We start from the raw sequence: 24393 nt of genomic DNA on the forward strand, positions 1-24393 counted from the left end.
CGTGCCCGATGCGCCTGCCATTAAATCCACCTCTGCATATGAAAAAGCAATCAGTGAACAACTAAGGTGCTGCAACTATGAGTTGATGCTTTTCATCTCTCTCCCTTCCTATCTGTCTGTCTTTCTCTTTCCCTTTCTTGGTAAAAAAAAAAACAAACAAAAAAAAAACCTTGATTTTACATTGAATGGGGTGGGAGGAGCAAGAAGTATAGTTGCTTCACTTTAGTTGTTTATTGATTACTTCTTGTATGTGCCTTGATTGGACAAGCCCAGGGTTTTGAATTGATGGACCTCAGCATTCAGGTTGATGCTTTATCCACTGCGCCACCACAGGCCAGGCCTTCATGGTGCCTTTCTGAAAATGGAAACGGGCATAGCACCCCTAACTCGTGGCCTTTATAACTACACATGGCAGCCCTGGTCCTCAACTCATTCCCTCACCTCTCGGGCCACCAAGCCCTGAAAGTGACATGCTATGGTCCCAGTGCCAGATGTTTACACAGGAAGGACACAGCAGAATTTTTAACTTCTTAGCTCTTCATGAACCTCAAACATGTCTAGAACTGATGCCACTGAAAAAAGGAAACATCTTTTTTTCTCTCTTTTTTTTTTTTTTAATAAAAAGAATGATTACAGCATATGTCTGGTTATTTTTCTAAATGCTAATATCCAGGATGATTTGGGAAAGTGTGATGACACTTAAGAGACAAAAGTAAAGCTAGTTTGGGGCAGAAGAATCTAAATTCACCAACTCCTCATTGATTAAATCAGTGAGGATGCAAGACCACAGGACTGGCACTTCAAAAACTGGATCCAGAATTTACCTTTCACACTGAAAAAAGCTGGATAACTAAAATAAAAGGAGTGAGAGAAGTCAGAGTATGAAACTGTTAGGCGACAGAGTTTACTAATGTCAACTACTTAACTTCAGTCTATTCTTCTAACATAAAGCCCACTGAACTACCTACACTCTAGTTTCTGGGCACGATAACCAAATGCTCGTTTAACTTGGAATTTTTAGAAATAGAAATGGGCTTCTAAATTATAAAGCATATAATATTTTTCTTAACCATTCCCAGAAAAATCTACAAATAAGAACCAGATCAACTTTAAATAACTTAGTTCCTCTGAGGTATGAATACCCTACTGTTTCCAGCTCTGATCACTTGGGTAAGACTCGAGCAAAAATCAATGCAAATGTAGTCAAGTATGAATATACTGAGGCAAGAAAGCACAAAACAGATGGCCTTGTTCCTCGGGTCAGGCTTTACATCTCCAGTGTCAAAGAGAAGTGACTTAATTACCAGCTGTCCTGACCGGGCTTCCTGACCCTAGGGCATTTAGTTAACCACTGCTATGACACAATGAATTACACAGACCAAATGGACATATGGACAGACAGAGAGCTCTGCATGGCTCCCCGCCTTCATGAAGGGCATTAAAAATCACTTCATATTAAGCAAAAGCAAAGCAGCTGCTAAGGTCAAAGAGCTTTGATAAATATGCAGAAATGAGTGTATAACTATGAAGTAAAAGCAGCGGGGAGAAAGTCCCCACATTAACAATTTGACTTTGTTTTAAAATAAAAGTACTTGTCCAATAAAAGTATTTCTACCTCTCTATATGCTCAGACCTAGTACAAAATTATCAATGCAAAACTGTATAAAATATGATGGAAACCAATCCTTTATCTGAAGTCTCCAACCCCTTTAATAACATTAACAAGTAATCATCATAATATATCCTAAATGACCGATATCTACTTTCATTCTCATCCTTAGAAGGTGAAAAACTAGAATTTCTCTGGTTTCCTGGGCCAACTGAAAGAATTCTGAAAATAAGCTACTATACTGAAAGACATACTAATTAATACCCTTTCCAGCATGGTAGAGATTTCAAGATGCAATTTTTCATCAATTTCTGAAGAATTCGATAAGTACAAAGGCTCAGAGACCACAGTTAAAGTCTCACTTTGCCATTTAGCAGTGGGCTACTTTTGGCAGCTAGCTTACCTTCTTTATTTAGAAAATAAAAATAACATCTATTTGATAGGGTTGTTATGAGGATTAAAATAGATAATTTATATAACATAGCATGTTGAAAAGCCAACAGAGAGAGTGCTCAGTAGAAAGTTATTTATTTAATGAAAGTTAACTTAAATGAACACATAAACATCATTTAAGATCCACAAGTTCCTGGAAGCCTGGAAAGAGCCCTGAAACAGTGGCCTATAAAGCAAAGGAAATACCACCCCAAGGTGGGGACAACAAACTTCTCAGCTCCAAGACAAAGGTGCTCACAACGATGAACTTCATCCAGTAAAGGACAGCCCTCACATGAAGGAAGCTGCTCAAAAGGGAAGGTTTGGAAGCCATGTCAGTAGACAGACACCTAAGGCGGACTGTTTACAACTAAAGAATAAATGATAATTAAATGGTTCACAGGACTTAAAAAAACAGGGGGGGGGTGTATTCAGTAGAACAGGTGATTTTAAAATAGGAAAAACTAGAGGCTTCTGTGAAGAAGTCTTTTATTGCTTTTTATAATGCATTGAAAAAAAAGATAATATTCTATTTATTACTACACGTCTGATGTCGGAGACACTTTGCCCCACCTCTATGGACTTAGTGAGACCCTCTCACATTGTCCAGGTAATGCATCCCCCAACCTACAGAAGTCGGTGTGACACAGGTGCTTCGTTACTAGGACCACCTAACTATTACTTAACCAGCCCCTCTTTGTCCAAAAGACAGTAAAGCCTCTTATCATTCCCGTTAAAAATATTTTTAATAGTGCTATTTGAACATTTTTGAAATACATTTATAGAGATGTTTATTATATTAGTCTCCCACCAGAAAGCAAATAAGATATCAAAAACAACACCAAAAAACAATGTATCATTTGTACTTAATTATACATACTAGATGTCTAAGGTGTTTTATCTTTAAAATGGGCATTTATATACAATAGAAACCTCTAGATTGGACAACATCTGCCACAAAAGGGGGAAACAAATATAAGTAATTAGAGTTTTGCCAAACCAAATATTATTCATCACTTTTCTATCATTCTTTCAAATATTAATTTACTGGGATAACAATAAACAAAATAAATAAAAATCCCTGCCCTCATAAAGCTTACTTTCTAATGTAGATAGAAACCTAGATTCTATTTCATGAACAAAGTCTATTTTCATTGATTTGATTAAAAGCTTACTTGAGAACATCAAAAGTAAATAGTGGGATTTAAATTTACATACCTAAGTAAGTTCTGAATAAGAGCACAGGAGGTCCTCGGGTTACAACAGTCTCGACATACGTTTTTTGAGTTTATGACTCTCAGTCCCATAAAAACTAAAAAATTGAGAAGTGAGTGTTTCAGCTTACTCTGTTAGTGTCCTACTTACGAGCTATGTTGGCAAACTAGTTTGGTGGAGCATGGCAGAAGAATATGCAGTAACACGGCATATTTGTGTTTTTATATTCTAGATTGTGATTTTACAACTGTTAGGATAGGTAAGTGACTTAGGCTAGGGTGTGTTTCAACTTACACCAAAATTTGGGTTACACACTGTTGTAGGAACAGAACTGTCGTAACCTGAGGACACCCTGTACTTTACATTGAAGGCCCTCTCTCTACTTAGCCTGCAGCTAAAACTAATTATTTTCTACTTATCTTTTAGGATCTTGTTTAATGATCACACTAACCTTAGTTATTATTATTCCCATTTTCCAGAAAAAGAAACCAAAGCTTGACTAATTTATCTAAGAGCACATAGTAGCATAGACAGAATTCTTAACATTAACCAATTAGTCACATTCATTCCTTCAATTTACTGAGGGTCTTCCAGTGAAGAATAGTAGTTGTAGAAATTATATGATTCCCACCCTCATCTAGCATCCATTTTAAGTAGAGGAGACCAAAAAGATACAAGTAAACAAACAAATATATAAATTATATTAACTTCCAAGATTAAAACAAGGGGAATTGAAAAAAAAAGGATGTTCAAAGAAGAGCTCTCTGAGGAGAGGTCACATTCTCTCTCCTCAATGTTTGAAGGAAGAACAAACATTCTAGGAAACTGGAATAGCAAAAGCCTGAGCAGGAATGACCTTTAGCACTAAACTAAAAATTGAAAGGTGGCCAGTATGGCTAGAACATGCTCAATGAATGAAAGAACACCCTCCCTTATAATTTCTCATCTAATTACCAGAGGCCAAATGACACAGCAGCTTATTAGTTGGGCCATAATTGTCCAATGTAGATCATTTTTTTAAATTTAATGTTTATTTTATTGATTTTAGAAAGGAGAAGGGAGAGAGAGACATGAACATCAATCTGTTCCTGTATGTGCCCTGACCAGGTATTGAACCAGCAACCTCTCATGCCCCAACCAACTGAGTTATCTGTTGAGGGCAGCAGATCATTTTTGACAGTGGAAAAGAGTTCTGTTAATAATATTATGCCATGACAGTAACCAGGACTGTCAAGAGCAGACAAGGACATATAGTTGTTCTACTTACAGGTCTTGATGAGGAGCTTGGGCTTTACTCGTAACACACTGGGAATCACTTAAAGGATTTTAAACAGGAAAGTGACAAGCTCTATTATATATTTTAAGAAAATCACTGCTAAGCCTGACCAGGTGGTGGCAAGGTTGATAGAGTGTTAACCTGGGACACAGAGGACCCGGGTTCAAACCCCCAGGTCGCTAGCTTGAGCGTGGGCTCACTGGAGTTGCCGGCTTGAGCACGGGATCACAGATATGACCCCATGGTCACTGGCTTAAGCCCAAAGGTCGCTCGCTGGCTTGAGCCCAAGGTTGCCGGCTTAAGCGAGGGGTCACTGGCTTGGCTGGAGACCCCACCCCCTTCCCCTCACCCCCACCCCCACCCCCACCCCCACCCCCACCCCCACCCCCACCCCCGGTCAAGGCACATATGAGAAAACAATCAATGAACAATTAAAGTGCCGTAATTACAAGTTGATACTTCTCATCTCTCTTCCTTCCTGTCTTTGTCTCTCTCTCTCTCTCTCTCTCTCTAGCAAAAAAAAAAAAAAAAAAAAATCACTGTTAAAATTTTATAAGGAAAAAAATCATATAAAGAACAGATTGGAAGGGAGGTAAGAATGGAAATAAGAAGCCCAATTAGGAGCCTGGTATGGTTGGCTGAGTACATGATGAGCTGGTTACAGTAAAGAGAATGTACAATTGGCAGGTTTGCTATGGATTAGCTGAAGCAGTGAGATGGGAAATGAAGAACAAGTCCTAGTTTTCTGGGGTTTGCAGCTGTATGGGTGGCACTACCATTTTGAAAAGGGAAAGACAAACTTTTAGGACTCTCCCTCCTCTTTATACTTAGGGTATTAACTTAGAGACAATATACACATCTAACCTTTTTCTTTTTCTTTTCCTTTTTTTAAATCCAGTTCAAAGTCCAGGAGCTGGTGGTATATACTGCAGAGAATATACCACATAAAACATTAATTGTAAAGTCATACTACTGACTCCGCAGGAACTCCCCCCACCACCACCCCCACACAAACATCAGGTAGATGAATCAAAGCCCTCAACTGAGTATATTGGCTCTTAAAACCTTAAGTATATTTTAAATTGTTTGCCCTCCACACAAGTCTATTTCTTCCCAATATAATAATTTAAATAATGGGAGTCAGTAGTTTAGATTTAATTTTTTTCTATGAGTTATTCCACCTAGTTTTTTTACCAATGCTAAACAAAGAAGTATTAGTAAATTACAGTGATACATTAAAATTTTTTAGATATGGCTATCATATGGACCATGCAGATATTGAACATTTCCATCATCTCAGAAAGATCTATACTGCTCACAAAAGTTAGGGAATATTTTATTGCTTCATATTCATTTTGAAATATCCCTTAAAATTTGTGAGCAGTATATTAATGCTATTCTAGTCTGTAATATGGGAAATTATATATAATTGAAACAATAGCTTCTCCCAAGCCACTTGAACAGCTGGTTGATTTCCAAAAAATACCCACTGGACTGCATGTTATTTACATATTTTAAATCAGTTATATTCTACCATGTAACAGAAGTTAATTCATTTAGATGAAATCAGATAGCAGCAGTACTTAGTATTAAATGGTCCCTGTGCTACCTTTGTGGGGTACTTTTAGTAGAGAAGTAAATATTAGCTTTAATACGATGGTAGGCATATTGGAATGAAGCAAGATACTTTTGGCTTTATCCACATTAACCTGGTAACAGGAAGCTCTCCTAAAAATGGCTCATACTTGGTTAATGACCTGTTGTTAAAACACCCATTAGAGCTGATTTCTGCTGGGTTAACATATGCACATACCAGACAGAATGTTAACACGAGGTTGGTAAATTCTCTAGTGTCACCCTGACATTAAAGGCTTAGGAGGTTTTCAAAATGTATCAGTCAAGATGGGTTATAGATGACTCACTCTATTCAACTTCAGCTGGGAAGAGCCCAAGGCCATTTATCAGGTCAGAACTGACATTACATGGGAAGTTGGTCTGATTATCCATTTTTATGGGGCTTATCATTTGTTTCAAAAGTATAGAGGTAAAAATAGGACATATATTCTTAAATAACCAAATAATAAACTAGTAAAGCTTTTCATCGCTTTTCTGCCTACTAGAATCAGAACTCTCTTTATTAAAACAAAAATTTAATACAAAAAGAAAGGCACTAGAAAAAGTGATAAGTCAACTGTCTGGTAATAAAAATCAGTATTTCCCATCATTGATGCTCTTAAAAGGGAAGACGGTGAAGAAGAGGGTATTGGGAAGGCAATCTGAGAATCTACCACACATCTACATTACTGGGTTCTTTTGTATATCTTATTCTGTTAATTCCTCACAATCGGAGAGTTGGCTATTTTTATCCCCATTTTGCAAATGAGAAAAGCTGGACTCAAAAGGTTAAACTACACTCTAAAATTCACATAGCTGGTAAAAAACAGAATCTACCAAGCCAATGCTTTCCAAAGTATGATCCGCAAACTGTTACTGGTCTGCAAAGATATTAGTCAGAAGTGAGAATAAGAAATAGAAAATTTTTATATCAATTTGACATGGTCATGACATTTTTAATATATTTTACAAAAGTTTTGATCTACCATGAATTGAAAATTTTAAAATCTAGTCCCTCACCACAAAATGTGAGAAACATAAGATATGAGAACTCTAAACACTCTGAGGGCAGGTGTTGCTCACAGAGAAATCCTCACTCAACACATGTTCCAGCCACATAGAGCGTCGGACTGGGATGCAGAGGATCCAGGTTCGAGACCCCAAGGTCGCCAGCTTGAGCGTGCGACCTCAAAAGCCTACCAGCTTGAGCAAAAGCCTACCAGCTTGAACCAAAGGTCACTGGGCCCAACAAGGGGTTATTCGGTCTGCTGAAGGCCCGTGGTCAAGGCACATATAAGAAAGCAATCAATGAACAACTAAGGTGTTGCAATGCGCAATGAAAAACTAATGATTGATGCTTCTCATCTCTCTCCGTCCCTGTCTGTCCCTGTCTATTCCTCTCTCTGACTCACTCTCTGTCTCTGTAATAAATAAACAAATAAATAAATAAATAAAATTTAAAAAAATCAATTTAAAAAAACAAACAAACAAAAATAAAACCACATGTTCCATACAAGATGAGCTGAAATAACGCACTCAAGTGAAAACTCAAGTCTTTCTGACTCCATAGGACTTTTTTGCCTCAGTTACCAATAGAGCTTACCAATTAACTTATAGATGCTTTAAATTTCCTTGGAGAAGAAATTTAAACACGTCTATCAGAAAAATATGTCAAATAGGTAAAATGTATTCATCCTAAAGATATGTTCTCAGTTTTCCAGAAAATGGTAGTTTAGTTTTTTTCTTTTCTCCCTATAATTGCTTATACAATAGAGAGGGAACAGGGCATTGCAGCAAATGTACATAAAATTTACTTTGAAAAGCCATTTAAGCCCTGGCTGGCTGGCTCAGTGGATAAAGCATCAGCCTGCCGTGCTGATGTCCCAGGTTCGATCTCCAGTCAGGGCACACATGAGAAGCGACTATCTGCCTCCCTCTCCCCCTTCTTTCTCTCTTCCCCTCTCGTAACCAGTGGTTTGATTGGTTCGAGCGTCCACCCCGTGGGCTGAGAGGGTAGCTCGGTTGGTCTGAGCATCAGCCAAAGACACTGAGGATAGCTTGGATGACTCCAGCATTGGCCCCCAACAGGTGTTGCTGGGTGGATCACGGTTGGGACACATGCGGGAGTTGGTCTCATTATCTCCCTTCCTCTCACTTAAAAAAAAAAAAAAAAGAGAAAAGAAAAGAAAAGCCACTTATTTATCCAGCTTATTGTTATTTATTTGAAATGACAATATGCTTGAAAGTCTACAAATCTGTTTAGCTGACCAAATATTGTTATAATTTTTCAAAATAAATTACAAAAGAGAACTTACCAATACAGTCAAGAGTTAGGTGAAAAACTATTCACAGGGAAATAATTTCACAAAACAAATTAGTATTGTTAAGAATTGTTTTAGAAAATCTTTCCAAAGCTAGAGATTTTTCACACAGGAATTGGCCTCCATGTTTCTGTTATATCAAGGGAATCATTTGGTGAATGTGAGTCACCCTTCAGTAAAACATCGCTTTGCATGCTCATGTGTACCTAGTAAAGGAAAACTGAAAATAATGATACTTTGTGCAGAACCATAAATGTGTGTATAGTTGCGGCCCTACCACCTCTCAGGAATTAAGTTTAAGATGTTAATAATTACTCCATCTAAGTAAAATTTCACTTCAATTCCTTTTTTTCATTGTTTCCTTTAGCTTATCCCTTCCTTTAGTTAAGTTTTAACATCTTGCCACAATACAATTGGAATAAAGTAATACTAAAAGCACTTTAGCTGCCAATGCATAACGAAACTTGTAAAAACTTGCAGGGACAAAGGAGTGCATGAGAAAAATTAGTATGTAGGCAGACACATATCGTAATTGTTTCCCAACAGGTTCGTTCAAGTTGACAATTATAAAAATTGAAAATAGAATTGTAAAAAAGTTAGTTGTAAAAATGTCTATTTTAAGTCTCTTACTACGAGCTTATTCAGAGAGAAGAACAGAATTGAACACTGATCATGACATTCATTAGACATCGCTAATACAAAATTCTACTTGACAGCAGACTTCTACAAATGTGCAAGAAGAAGTATTATCACTTTAAAAACTCTTTATTATGAAGACAGAAAGTTTGAAGACTTTGAAGATACAGATATAAAGGCTACTTTTCAAAATCACCTGGTCATACCACACATATATGAGATACCTACAAAACTTTTATATTCACAATCTGTGTGAATTTAAAAATATAATCATATATTAGAAACCACATACATGCATCTATGTATTAATTTAAATGTATTTAAGTTATATTGAAAATATTGGTGGCTAGGAAAAGATGTAAAAGAGGGTAGCCTGATGACATCAAGAAAATATTAGCAGATACTTACAATGTGCAAAAGTTTTAACACATCCACAAACCTGTAAAAAACATTAATAAATATTGTTTTAAATGATTCAATAAAGAAATGAAGTCTTCTAAATTATAAACTAGATACCTACACTTTCTCTGAGCTCGTGATCTCCTTGGCAATATAATGGACTTTACTTTTTATTCCAGTATCTTCATCCTGTGGAAAAGAGTACATTAAGAAAGCATTATCATACAAGGATAATGAATATCAGCTTTGAGCTTGTCAGATGTAAATTCAGCTTTGATACTTACAAGTTTCCGATTAGAACACATTTCATGCCATATAACTTTCCAAATGACAAACATAGAGAATTAGATAAGGTTATTATTAAACCATGATACAGGAGAAGCTGAGAGACAGGTAATCTTCAATCATCAGCAGCACTGGATTGATGGACTTCTCCCAAGAAGCCCCAGAGCCTTGGTGGTTCAAAACTGAAAAGTCTCATTCTGCGGGAAAAATGACCCTACAGATATTGCAGGAACGTTCTTCTGGGGTGCACACAAGTAATGTGAGATCAGTGAATATAGAACAGGAATGTGTAAGAGCACTTGACCTTAAGTGAAGCCATCAAGTCAGACACCTTAAGTGCAGTCTGAAAAGGCTTTTTCACATTACAAACATATGCCAACATTTCAGCCATAGGCTCTCTTCAATTTACTTAAAACTCCTTTTAGAAATACACTCTTTCCAGTCAGTTTTATTCTAAAGAGTTGAAATGAAATTCTTTATGCATTGTTACGTGTGTAAATTAAATACTCTATCAGGAAGGGGGGGAAAGTTCACTTCTGGGGGAAAACGGTGATTAGGAAGGGGGTCTTAATATTTAGAAATTTAGAGACTTGATTTCATTTAAGATCTAGTAGAGCTGGCTTTGACTCTATGTCATTAGAGAGAAGGAGGAATTTCTATCCATTCCTATTCTGGTACAAGATCTGCACAATGCACGTTTCCAGTGAAGGGCAAAAGAGAGTAAACAAACAATTATAACATTTTTGATATTACACCTAAGGTGACCATGATGCCTCTAGTCATTAAAAAGAAACATGCTAATGTTTCTGTTGAGGAAACATCAGGTCTGGTTTTAGAAAGAGAGGCTCTGTGCATTAGTGCTGGCATTGGCAATACTAGGACCCAGCTATATGTGCTGCCCAAGATGCAGTTGAGCAAGGCAATGTCACAATAAGGATAAAAACTGATCATGACAGTGCAGTAGTCAGTCACAAAATGACACAGACAAAAAAATAACAGTAGTGTCTTCTTATTGTTAAAAAAAAATAATGATAGTGAACTGGTCTTCTTTTCTAAATTGAGATTATAGATCATCCTAGTACATCTGTTTACCTGAGCATCACTGTGATGCGTCAGAGGACTATCCTAGTTCCTTATTTGGAGGAAAAAAATGTTGTTTTAGGCTGCTTCCAGAATTTCAGGGTCAGAACCAAGGTATAAAAAGAGATGCAGTTTGGCCTGACAAGGTGAGGGCACAGTGGATAGAGCACAGACCTGAGACATAGAGGATCTAGGTTCGAAACCCTAAGGTAACCGGCTCCAGCTTGAGCGCAGGCTCACCAGCATGAGCATAGGATCACAGACATGACCCCAAGGTTGCTGGCTTGAGCCTAAGGTTGTTGGTTTGAACAAGGGGTCACTGGCTTGATTGGAGCCCCCCCTGCCGGTCACGGCATGTATGAGAAAGCAATCAATGAACAACTAAAGTGCTGCAACTATGAGTTGATGTTTCCCATCTCTCTCCCTTCCTGTCTGTGTCTGCCTGTTTCTCTTTTTAAGAGAGAGAGATGCAAAGCTTAAAAATGAAGCTCTCCTGAAAATTACATTTTAATGATTTTTTAAAGTATGGCTGATGATGTTCTGTACATACATAAAAACCCTTTTATTAACTTATTTAAAGCACCAGTGCCATTCAACTGAAAAAATATATAGAGATTTCTTCAAGATTTTAGAGTATGTTAAAATTTAGATTATTGATTATAATAATTTATATATTCATAACTAGTCAGTCAGTTATAGTAAATGTAAGGGAAACCTTTATTCTCAGATTCAGTTTTTACTATATTGATAACCACTGGGTCATAAGTGGTAGTTGAAGTGAATGAGATCAAATAAAAGAAATACATAAAGTGAGAACTGGACCACAATCAGATTCCACTTAAAATACGAACTTGCCAAGATTCAAAGTTGATTAGAAGAGTTGGAAAGAGAACCCACACTTTCCAATTTCTAAATTAGATATTCCTCTATTACACTCTGAATCTCTCTCAGTATCTCTGCTGGTAATCATACCTTAAAAACATTCAATACTAAAACATATACCCACAAATATATCCCTCCTCTCTCTTCAAATATTCTGCAATATGTGGTTTAAATTTTGTGAAAAATATTGTTATATATAACATTCAAGTTTCCCTCCTCTTCTACCAGTAAACACGAATCTTGCAGTATGTATTTGTCCTTTCTATGTTTTCATATCTTATTACTGAAGAATTTACATACAGTATCAAGAAGTCCTAACTCTTTCATCAGAAATAGTGACGCAAAAAATATTCAAAGCAAGCTATAAAACCAACTACTTACAAAAATAGTCTTTGAAACGTAATTGGTTATTATTTAAGAGTGCATAATAGTTCAGTCTACTGGCCCTGGCCAGTTGGCTCAGTGGTAGAGCATCGGCCTGGCGTGCAGGAGTCCCGGGTTCAATTCCCGGCCAGGGTACACAGGAGAAGCGCCCATCTGCTTCTCCACCCCTCCCCCTCTCCTTCCTCTCTGTCTCTCTCTTCCCCTCCCGCAGCCGAGGCTCCATTGGAGCAGAGATGGCCCGGGCGCTGGGGATGGCTCTATGGCCTCTGCCTCAGGTGCTAGAATGGCTCTGGTCGCAACAGAGCTATGCCCCAGATGGGCAGAGCATCGCCCCCTGGTGGGCATGCCGGGTGGATCCCGGTAGGGTGCATGCAGGAGTCTATCTGACTGCCTCCCCGTTTCCAATTTCAGAGAAATACAAACAACAAAAAAAGTTCAGTCTACTTAGCTTAGAATATTTTGCCTGTTATTTAGCTCCCAAACTCTCTTTAAAAGGACAATTAGATTACTTTGACTTCTATCCCCATTATTTCTTTCTAGGGCTGTTGTTGAATAATTGCTGCTCAACTGAGCAAGATAAGCATAAGATACTCAACTCCATTCACTCCCTTTAAACTACACATACCTAACATTCCTCAGGAAGCAGTTGTAAGCACCGCATGATCTTGCAGATTACTTATCAAACTTGCACTAATAACCATGATTGCCTATATGTGTACACACATACACACAAATTGTTATTCTGAAAAATACTGTAGCAAGTCAATGCTTTTTAACAATGATAATGGGTTTATCTATATTATCTGTAGCTAGAAAGTTTAATATTTATCAAATACAATGTATCTTTATAAAATTAAAAAAAGCCAAAAGAAATGCATTAAAAATAAAAAAGAAGCCTGAGCAGGCGACGGCACAGTGGATAGAGCGTCGAACTGGAACGCAGTGAACCCAAGTTCAAAACCCCAAGGTCGCCGGCTTAAGTGCGGGCTCACCGGCTTGAGCGTGGGGTCACTGGCTTGAGTGTCGGATCACAGGCATGACCTCATGGTCACTGGCTTGAGCCCAAAAGGTCTCTGGCTTGAGCAAGGGGTCATTCACTCTGCTGTAGTCCCCCAGTCAAAGCTCATATGAGCAAGTAATCAACAAACAGCTAAGGTGCCACAGGAAGACTTGCTGCTTCTCATCTTTCTCCCTTCCTGTCTTGTCCGTATCTGTCCCTCTCTCTGTCTCTCTCTCTCTGTCTCTCTCTCTCTCTCTCTCTCTCTCTCTCACACACACACACACACACACACAAATAAATAAATAAATAAATGAAAAAGGTGGCCCTGGCTCAATAGCTCAGCTGGTTAGAGCATCTTCCTGATATACTAAGGTTGCAGGTTCAATCCGTAGTAAGGGCACATACAAGAATTAACCAATGAATGCATAAAGCGGAACAAATTAATGTTTCTTTCTTTCTCTCTCTCTCTCTAAAATAAATAATATTTTAAAAATGGCCTTGACCAGGTAGCTTAGTTGGTTGGAGTGTTGTCCCCATAAACCAAGGTTGCGGGTTTGATCCCTGGTCAGGACACATACAAGAAGCAACCGATGAATGCATAAACAAGTGGAACAGCAATTGATGTCTCTCTCCCACTTTCTCTCTTTTAAAATCAATAGATAAAAATTTTAAAAATTAAAAGGAGAAACCTAAACTGTTGGAAAAATTAAAGCCTTGACTCTGCATTCTCCATTTTCAAAGGATAGAAGGTCCCTTAAAGGTCAGCAGGTGGTTTTAGCAGTATCTACACAAAAGCAAGGTACATTACAGACGATGAAGCGTTTGTTTAGTAGAGCCACCTAAAATGTGTACCTGCTCTACACAAAAATTTCAAGTAGGTATGCTTTATTTTTGGCATCTACCTTGCATTTCCTTCCCTCCCCTTGTTATGTCAGTACTCTGAACATTTTTTCCTCATCTTCAGAACCCTGCTCTGCCGAAGTGTGGGTTAGAGAGGACTGTACAGGGTGGCTCCACAGTAATAAATACATGAGCCCCAGGAAGATTCATGCTTCTGTTATAGCAGGGGACAAAAACATTTTCACTCAAACAACATCTAAGGTGGGCCTGGCATTCCTTATCTGCAAAATGAATGTTAAACTTTCCATTTTAAACTCCTAGGATTGAAACACTGGAGTATCTCAGATGTCAGGTGTGGTGAGGCACGTCAGTGAGATAGAGGGGGCGGCGAGTCAGAGGCAGCACCGGGGCTGGTAACTGTGGAGTACGTGTTTCTTTCCTAGAAACTGAGACTGTAAACTTTGGGTGGATGGGGGGAATGAAGGGTACTGGCATGAAGACAGTCATGAAGATCAATGGAAATAAATTGAGAAGTATACCCTCATATTCATGGTCAATAAATTTTAGACAAAGTTATCAAGGCAATTCAATGGAACAAAGGATAGTGTTTTAAACAAATGATTGAAAATTGCTGGAGCAGGCCAATGTTGGATAGCTCAGCTGGTTAAAGCATCATCCCGACAAGGCAAGATTATGAGTTTGATTCCCATAATCAAATCAGGGCACATAAAAGAATCCACCAATGAATGCATAAATAAGTGGAACAACAAATTCGTTTCTCTAAAACCAATAAATAAATATAAAAATTAAAAGAAAACTGCTGTAACAACTGGACATCCACAAGCAAAATGATGAATTAATGCTCCACTTGGCATCATTTAAAAAAATTAAATAAAATCTACCATAGACTTAAATGTTAAGAGCTAATATAATAAAGCTTCTAGAGAAAACAGAAGAAAAATTTTGAAACCTTAGTATAGGCTAACAGTTCTAAGATATAATGCCAAAAGCATAATCCATAAAAGAAAAAAAAACTGACGATATGAACTTCATAAATTTAAAAATGTTATGCTTCAAAAGACATCATAAAAAATATAAAGAGATGTCACAGGTGGGAAGGAAGCATTTGCAAATCATGATTCTGTATCCAGAACATATTAAAAAAAAAAACACCTGTAAGACAGCTCAGTTAAAAATGGGTAAAAGAACAGACATTTCACTAAAGAACACATAACAATAGCCAGTAAGTATATGAACAGATGCTCAACATAATTAGTCAGCAGGGAAATGCAAATTAAAACCACATTGAGATAGCACTTCATACTCACAAAAGGACTATAATAAAAAATCAGAAAAAAGCCATTATTGGTGAAGAAATAAAGAAACTAACACTTTTTATGCTGGTGGGAATGGTAGCCCTTACTCATATATTATGATTTTGCGCTTTAGCTGTCTCCTAATATCACTAAAGGCAGAATTTATATTTCTTATTCTTCTTGTTAATCTGAGATTATTTCTCAGAGAAAGGAGTCACGACCGTCTTAACTCCATCATTTAAAAATCTGCACTTAGTAACTGTCATCTGATAGCAAGATTAGTGGGAGAAAACAGCTCCACTGTCAGCTGATTCACTGCTCTCCAGCTAACCCTAAAAACATTACTGACCATTAGAACCACAAGATAGCTGTTCAATGTCAGATTCTCAGGTAACTCGGAATTCTCATTCTATAGGTCTGAGGTGGGGCATGAAAGTGTGTATTAAAAGAGGGAATGAAAGATATGTATGAAATAGCCCTAGCCTTCAAGAAGTAATGGGAGTAAACCAAATATACAAATAACTATTTGTAAGGACTAGTACAAAACATGCTGACATTTTGAAAAAAAGAAAGAGCATCAGCAGGTACCAGTGTGTAATTAAGGAAAAGATTCACAAAGAATAAAGTATCTGATGTTCTTCAGTCACTTTAAATAAGCCATCAAGTACTTGCATGCTAGATACTATTGACTCATCAAAGCCAGAAACCTGAATTTCTCTACCTTCTATGATCACAACTAAATCACTAAGTTCTGTCAATTTGTCCTTCTGAATATTTCTTTGCCTTTTTTTTTTTTTTTTGCAACAGAGACAGAGAGAAAAAGGCATAGAGAGGGACAGACAGGAACAGGAAGGCAGGGAGAGAGATGAAAAGCATCAAATCTTTGTTGCAGTTCCTTAGTTGTCCATTGATTGCTTTTTATATGTGCCTTGACCAGGGGGCTCCAGTTGAGCCAGTGAACTCTTGCTCAAGCCAAAAACCTTGGGCTCAAGCCAGTGACATGGGACTTCAAGCCAGTGCCCTTTGGGCTCAAGGCAGCAACCATGGGGTCATGTCTATGATCCCATGCTCAAGCCACAACCCCATGTTCAAGCTGATGAGCCTGCACTCAAGCCAGATGAGCCTACACTCAAGCTAGCGACCTCGGGGTTTCAAACCTGGGTCTTCAGCATCCCAGGCCGATCCTCCATCCACTGCGCTACCACCTTGTCAGGCTTATCTGCTACTTTTTTTTTTTAAGAGAGACAGAGAGAGAGTCAGAGAGAGGGATAGATAGGGACAGACAGATAGGAACGGAGAGAGATGAGAAGCATTAAGTTTTTCGTTGCGACACCTTAGTTGTTCATTGACTGCTTTCTCACATGTGCCTTGACTGTGGGCCTTTAGCAGATCAAGTAACCCCTTGCTCGAGCCAGCGACCTTGAGTCCAAGCTGGTGAGCTTTGCTCAAACCAGATGAGCCCATGTTCAAGTGGCGACCTCGGGGTCTCGAACCTGGGTCCTTTGCATCCCAGTCCAATGCTCTATCCACTGCGCCACCACCTGGTCAGGCTCTGCTACTTTTTAATAGAATTTTTAAAAGGTCTCTGCTAGGGCCCTGGCTGGTTGGCTCAGCAGTAGAGCGTTGGCCCGGTGTGTGGATGTCCCAAGTTCAATTCCTGGTCAGGGCACACAAGAGAAGCAACCATCTGCTTCTCCACCTTTCCCCCTCTCCTTTCTCTCTAACTCCCTCTTCAGCAGCCAAGGCTCCACTGGAGCAAAGTTGGCCCAGGTGCTGAGGATGGCTCCACTGCCTCGCCTCAGGAGCTAGAATGGCTCTGGTTGAAACGCAGCAATGCCCCAGGTGGTCAGAGCATGAACCCCTGGAGGGCGTGCTGGGTGGATCCCAATTGGGTGCCTGTGGGAGTCTATCTGCCTCAGGGCTTCTCACTTCAGAAAATAAATTAATTTTTTTTTTAAAAAAAGGCCTCTGCTAGGCTACCCAAGAGTTATACTTAAAAGCAAAAAAATTAACAGCCAGACCTGCCTGAACAACATCTTAATCATTCATTTATGCCAAAAATGAGGTGACATGACTAACATCTAGACAAAGTTCTCTTAGGTTCTCATCCTTCTCTTCATGAAGGTGTATACCCTATGAGCTGTTTGAAGAAAACGTGAAAAGGAAAGAGGCAGGGAAGTCAATATGCAGGAAAAGTGAACAGTCATGAATAGTCCTACCATACTGAAGAATAATGAATAGATTCCACTTTTAAACAACCTCTGGCAACCACTAATGTACTTTCTGTTCCTATGGATTTGCCTATTCTGGACATTTCATATCAATGGAATCATACAACATGTGATCTTTTATGACTGGCTTCTTTCACTTAGCCTGGTTTCAAAGTTCATCTGAATTGTAGTATGTATCAGCACTTTCTTTTACTGCTAAGCAATTTTCCATTCATCAATTGATGGATCCATTTATCAGTAGATGGACATTTGATTTCTTTCCACTTTTAGGCTGTCATGAATAATGCTCCTATGACCATCCCTGCACAAGTTTTTGTATAGACATATGTTTTCATTTGTCATGGGTATACAACAGCCAAGGGTAGAAAGAAATGCTGGACTATGTGGTAACTGCATACTTAACATTTTTAGGAACTTCTAGATCATTCTCCAAAGTGGCTGCACTATCTTACACTCCTCTCAGCAGGGCAGAAGGATTCCAATTTGTCTATATCCTCACTAACATTTGGTATTGTCTCTTTTTGATTTTACAATCATCCTATTGGTGTGAAGTGGGAGCTCACTAAAGTTTTGTCTCACATTTCCCTGATGGCTAAGGATATTGAGCATCTTACTATGTATATCTTCTTTGGAGAAATATCTATTCAGATCCTTCGCCCATTTTAAATTGGGTCATTTTTTTTTTTTTATTGAGTTGTAAGAGTTCTTTAGATATTCTGTATATAAGTACTTTACTAGAGATATTTACTAACAGAGAGTATTGCAAAAGTTGGTTTACAGAAGTTCATGTGGAAAATAATACAATAATTAATAACAAGAATAAACTCTATTTCGCATACTCACAACCATAAACCCACTTTGCCCCATCTTGTATTTTCTCTTATTCTGTGGGTTGTCTTTTTTTTTAATATTAACTGTATTTTGATAACTGTACTCCAATATCTTTTTTCTTATTTATTTATTTTAGAGAGAGAGGAAGGGAAAGAGAAAGAGAGACAGAAACATAGGTCTGTTCCTGTATGTGTCCTGTCCGGGGATTGAACTGGCAACCTCTGCATTTCAGGATGACGTTCTAATCAATAGAGCTATTTGGCCAGGGCTCTTTTCATTTTCTTAATGGTACTGTGTGCAGCACTAAATTTTTTAATTTTAACAAAATCCAACTTATCTGCTTTTTCACCTTACACTCTTTTTTTGTAACTAAGAAGCCTTGGCCTAACATAAAGTCATGAAGAGTTATTACTATATGTTCTAAAAGTTTTATACTTTCAGATCTCACATTTAGGTCTATTATAATCCACTTCAAGTTAATTTTTGTGTATGGTGGAAGGAAAGGGTCTAACTTCATTCTTCTGCATGTGGTTATCCAGTAATTATAGTACTGTTCAGTAACACTTGAATTCTTTAACTATATATTTTGACCATTTCTATTATATAAAAATTCTTATTGTCACCTGAAACCCATTGTAAAATAATTTTGACATATCTATACTGACTTTTTAAAAATTGAATTTATTGGGGTGACAGTGGTTAATAAAATTATACAGGGTTCAGGTGCACAATTCCACAATACATCATCGGTAATACTGCACTGTGTGTTCACCACCCCCAGTCAGTCTCTCTCCATCAGCATCCACCCCACACTACCCTCTCCTATTCCCCCCACTCCCTTTCCCTCCTGCAATCACCAGTGTTATTTGGGTATAGGTTTTCTTCTTTGCTTAATCCTTCACCTTATCACCACATAATTTAAAACTTATCTGACCAAGCTTATACAGCTCATAAGCGGCAGAGCTAGGATCAAACAATGGGTCTTAGGATGCCAAATTTCATGTTTTTCTTTTAAATATTTAGTTAGTTAGTTAGTTAGTTAGTTAGTTATAGGTAAAAGCAGGAGAGGTAGGGAGGCAGACTCCTGCATGTACTCACACTAGGATTTACCCAGCAACCCTGTCATGGGCTGATGCTCAAGTACTGAGCTATTTTTAGTGCCTGAGGCTGATGCGCTTAAACTAACCAAGTTATCCTCAGCTCCTGGGGCCAATGCTTGGACTAACCAAGCCACTGGCTGCAGGAGGGGAAGAGGGAGAGAAAGGGGAGAGGGAGGGGGAGAGAAGCAAATGGTCACTTCTTCTGTGTGCCCTGACTAGAAATAGAAGCCAGATGTCCATACGCCAGGCTGATGTTCTATCCAATGAGCCACCATCCAACGTCAATGTTTTTTCTATTAGACATAATACTGCCTTTCATGTAAACATGTTTCAGATTTACTGATCAAAGATAAGAAATGGCAAACTTTATATATATTTATTGGGTATATTTACCTAATATATATTTTATTTGATTATATAAAATTTGATTTTAGATATCTTTTTGCTTGCTTCTTTTCATATAACCCAATAATAATAGCTAAAATCTATTGAGCATTCACTTTGTGTCAGACACTGTTTTAAAAAGTGTATAATCACTTAACCAATACAATCATCTGGGAAAATATGAACAAGTGTCTTTCCTACTCCCTCATCTTGTTACAGATGGGAAAACAAAGGCACAGCGAAGTAAATTGCTCAAGAACACAGAAGTTGTAAGCAGTAAGAGCCCAGGGTATCTAGCTCCAAAGACTACTTTCTTCTAAACCACTGTGACAACAAAAAACTTAAAAGAAAAGCATTCCTCAGGCTATGCTTAGGTGGATCTAGAACTGCCTAAAAAGGAAGAATTAATCTATTTTATTATTGCCAATGCTGTCTCAGATGAAGAAACAGAGAGTAGGCTCATCAGAACAGTTGACAATTCTACAGGAGGGAAATTAGTAATACACTAGCATCAGGTGAAAAAAAATATTAAATATCCATGAGTAACTGAAGAAATAATGTCACTTTAAAAACAAAAGAAGATTTAACAGAGTAACTGCAGATGGTACTACTAAAGACAGAAAAACTCAGTAATATAAATAGTGGAAGGGAAGGAATAAGCAGGCACAAATACAGAGGAAGGAACACTGGAAATCTCCAACGACCACAAAACAAAACAGTCAGCTAGGCAATGTTATAACAGGATGTGTTGGGAAGATGTGCAACACAAAAAGGTTGGAGATTAATCCTTCCTTTTTATCAGGTATCAGTGAGATCCCTAATAGAATGTGGACACCAGTTTGATCACTATTCTTTAAGTATGGGGAGGTTTTGGAAAGTGTCTGATTTAAGCAACAAAAACAAATAAAATTATAGAAAACAGTATTTGTTAGAAAAAGAAAATCTCCCACTTATTAAAAAGAGGAAAGGTTGATTTAATCACATTCCCTAGAGAACACCCTTTGAAAACTCTTCTCCAAACTCTGCAGGCTTTGACTTGGTCAAAAAACCACTTTCTTAAGGCTTTTACCCTAAGTAGCCTCCTCAGTTTCTAGCACATCACTGTTTATATCCTTCAAAACATAACACACTCTAAAGTTCTTTGCTTTATGTCTAGAACATACTGAGAGTACCTGGGACTTAGTATATATTTTAATATTTTTGAATCTACATCTGTGAAAAGGTTACAAGAAAAATGAGCTTTTAAATTATAGTAACACAGATACCAATAAAACATAGTAGGAATTATTTATTAGTCAAAGTAAATCCCACACTGCTGAGGGATGCAGTGGGGTTTCAGAACAGTCATTTACCTGTCTTAGGTGTCTTACAAATTCACTTACCTTAAGGCTAAGTAATTCCTTATGGTTACTCCCAACTCCGTAATTCAATACCTCAAAGTACAGAAATGAAGTCTTGCAAAAAATAATCATTGAGTTCTAACCATGTACTGGACATGGTTTGGTTTTGTTTTTTAAGTGAGAGACAGACGGACAGGAAGGGAGAGATGAGAAACATCAATTCTTCATTGTGGCACCTTAGTTGTTCACTGACTGCTTTTTCAAATGCGCATTGACCAAATGGCTCCAGCAGAGCAAGTGACCCCTTGCTCAAGTTGGAGCAACCTTGAACTCAAGCCAGTGACCTTGGACTTCAAGCCAGCAACCTTTGGGCTCAAGCCAGTGACCATGGGTCATGTCTATGATCCCACACTCAAGCCAGCGACCACACACTCAAGCCAGATGAGCCCACACTCCAGATGGTGACCTTGGGTTTCGAACTTGGGTCCTCAACATCCCAGATCAATACTCTATCCACTACACCACCACCGGTCAGCTCTTTATTTTTTGTTGTTCTTTTTCTAGTTCATTTAGGTATAATATTACCTTTTTTCTTTAAGACTTTTCTTGTTTTTTGAGATAGGCCTTTATTGCTATGAATTTCCCTCATAGGACTGCTTTTGTTGTGTCTTATAAATTTTACATGACTGTGTTTTCATTTTAACTTGTCTCAAGATATATTTTGATTTTTTTCCTTGATCTCATTGCCCTATTTATTGTTTAGTAACTATGCCATTAAGCCTCCATGTGATTGTGCATTTTTCAGTTTCCTTCTTTTATTTTACAGAGACAGAGATAGAGTCAGAGAGAGGGATAGATAGGAACAGACAGGAACGGAGAGAGTTGAGAAGCATCAATCATCAGTTTTTTGTTGTGACACCTTAGTTCATTGATTGCTTTCTCATATGTGCTTTGACCGCGGGCCTTCAGCAGACGGAGTAACCCCCCTTGCCCGAGCCAGCAACCTTGGGTCCAAGCTGGTGACCTTTTGCTCAAACCAGTTGAGTCCGTGCTCAAGCTGGCAACCTTGAGGTCTCAAACCTGGGTCCTTCCGCATCCCAATTTAACGCTCTATCCACTGCGCCACCGACTGGTCAGGCCAGTTTCCTTCTTGTAACTGATTTCTAGTTTCAAAACACTGTGGTTAAAAAAATGCTCCATATGACTAAAAGATCTTAAATTTATTCAGACTTGTTTTGCGGCCTAATAGGTTCTCTCCTGGAAAATGTTCCAAGTGCACTTGAATGCATATTCTGCTGTTTGGATTAAAATGCTCAAAATATATCTATTGAATCCATCTGGTCTAATATGTCAGTTAAGAATAGTTTCCTTGTTCAGTTTCTGTCTGGAGATCTATCAGTTGATGTCAATGAGGTATTAAAGTCCCCTACAATGACTACAGTACTGTCAATCTTTCCCTTTATGTCTAACAATATTTGCTTTATATATTTACGTGTTTCTAGCTTGACTGCATAAAGTTTTGCGAGAGTTATATACCCTCACTGGATTGATCCCTTTATCATTATGTAATGTCCTTCTTTGTCTTTTTTTATGATCTTTGTTTTAAAGTCTACTGTATCTTATATAAGTATTGCTACTCCAGTTTTTTTTTTTTCATTTTGATCTACAGTATCTTTTTTCATCCCTTTACTTTCAGTCTATGTGCGTCTGTCAATCTGGAGTGAGTCTCTTATAGACAATGTTTGTATGGGTTTTATTTTCTCATCTATTCAGCCACTCCCTCCTTTGACTGGAGCACTTAATCCATTTATATTTAAAGTGATTATTGATAGGTTATAATTCATATTTATGTTCCTTCCACCCTACCCTATCTTCTTCTTAAGTCCTTTTAACTTTTTTTTTTTAATACTAATTTGGTGGTGATGAACTCCTTTAGCTTTTTCTTGTCTGGGAAACTTTTTATTCTCTTTAAATTTGAATTGATACCCATACTGACTAGTTAGTCTTGGTTCTAGATCGTTATTCTTTATCACTTTAAATATTTTGTGCCAATCCCTCTTGCCTAAAAAGTTTTTTCTTAAGAAATTAGCTAACTATCTATGGGTGCTTCCTTGTAGGTAATTGCCTTTTTCTTGCTGCTTTTAAGATTTTCTGTCTTTAAACTTTGCCATTTTAATTATGATGTTGCTTTGTGTGGGTCTCTTCAGGTTCATCTTTTTTGGGACTCTGCGCTCTCATGACAAATATGACTATTTCCTTCCCTAGGTTATGGAAGTTTTCAATCATTACCATATTTTCCTATGTATAAGATGTACCAATTTTTGAAAAATTTGGTTCTAAAAACTGGGTGTATCTTATACAGTGGTTGTAGATTTTTTTTTACTTGCATTTCACGCTTGTTTTTGCACTCATTGTAGATTTTTTTACTTGCATTTCCCACTTTTTCACGCTTGTTGTCTTTGCACTCATTGTTTTGCACTTGTTACAAGTATAATACAGTAGGTTACATTTTGCCACGTTCTGCCCACAAGTGGCTCAGAAAAGATTTTCGTACAGTGGTTAATTCAAGTAAAAAGTGATCCAGGTTGGGCCCTGGCCGGTTGGCTCAGCAGTAGAGCGTCGGCCTGGCGTGCAGGGGACCCGAGTTCGATTCCCGGCCAGGGCACATAGGAGAAGCACCCATTTGCTTCTCCACCCCCCCCCTTCCTCTCTGTCTCTCTCTTCCCCTCCCACAGCCAAGGCTCCATTGGAGCAAAGATGGCCTGGGCGCTGGGGATGGCTCCTTGGCCTCTGCCCCAGGCGCTAGAGTGGCTCTGGTCGTGGCAGAGCGACGCCCCAGAGGGGCAGAGCATCGCCCCCTGGTGGGCAGAGCGTCACCCCTGGTGGGCGTGCCTGGTGGATCCCAGTCGGGCACATGCGGGAGTCTGTCTGACTGTCTCTCCCCGTTTCCAGCTTCAGAAAAATACAAAAAAAAAAAAAAAAAGTTTTAAAAGTGATCCAGGTTGTAAAGGTGAATGAAAATTGTGCTGCTGAATGTAAGTTTGTCCTCTTCCAACTGAGAAATCCATCTGAGACTGGCTATGGGAAGAAGAAACCCTACTGAAAATGCCATGGAACAAGAAGACCAAGAGAGGCAAGTTAGCAAAATGGCCTGATTTAGAGAGGTAATTGAAGATATGGATTGAAGAGCAAAGGGCAATTGGAATTCTTGTGTCCAC

The 24393-nt window shown here is 38.2% G+C and overlaps 1 protein-coding gene across 5 annotated transcripts in view; it reads right to left on the reverse strand.

Annotated features, from left to right (window-relative positions):
• Positions 1-24393, reverse strand: part of FGD6 (FYVE, RhoGEF and PH domain containing 6) — a 126516-nt gene that overhangs the window by 54400 nt on the left and 47723 nt on the right. For all 5 annotated transcript variants that reach the window (XM_066261807.1, XM_066261798.1, XM_066261789.1 and 2 more), the window contains 2 exons: positions 9624-9691; positions 9512-9542 (listed from right to left, as the gene is read on the reverse strand). In XM_066261807.1, the coding sequence (XP_066117904.1) occupies positions 9512-9542; positions 9624-9691 (99 nt within the window). The remainder of the gene's footprint in view (positions 1-9511; positions 9543-9623; positions 9692-24393) is intronic.

Source organism: Saccopteryx bilineata, chromosome 1, assembly GCF_036850765.1.
Source record: "Saccopteryx bilineata isolate mSacBil1 chromosome 1, mSacBil1_pri_phased_curated, whole genome shotgun sequence".
Classification (NCBI taxonomy): domain Eukaryota; kingdom Metazoa; phylum Chordata; class Mammalia; order Chiroptera; family Emballonuridae; genus Saccopteryx; species Saccopteryx bilineata.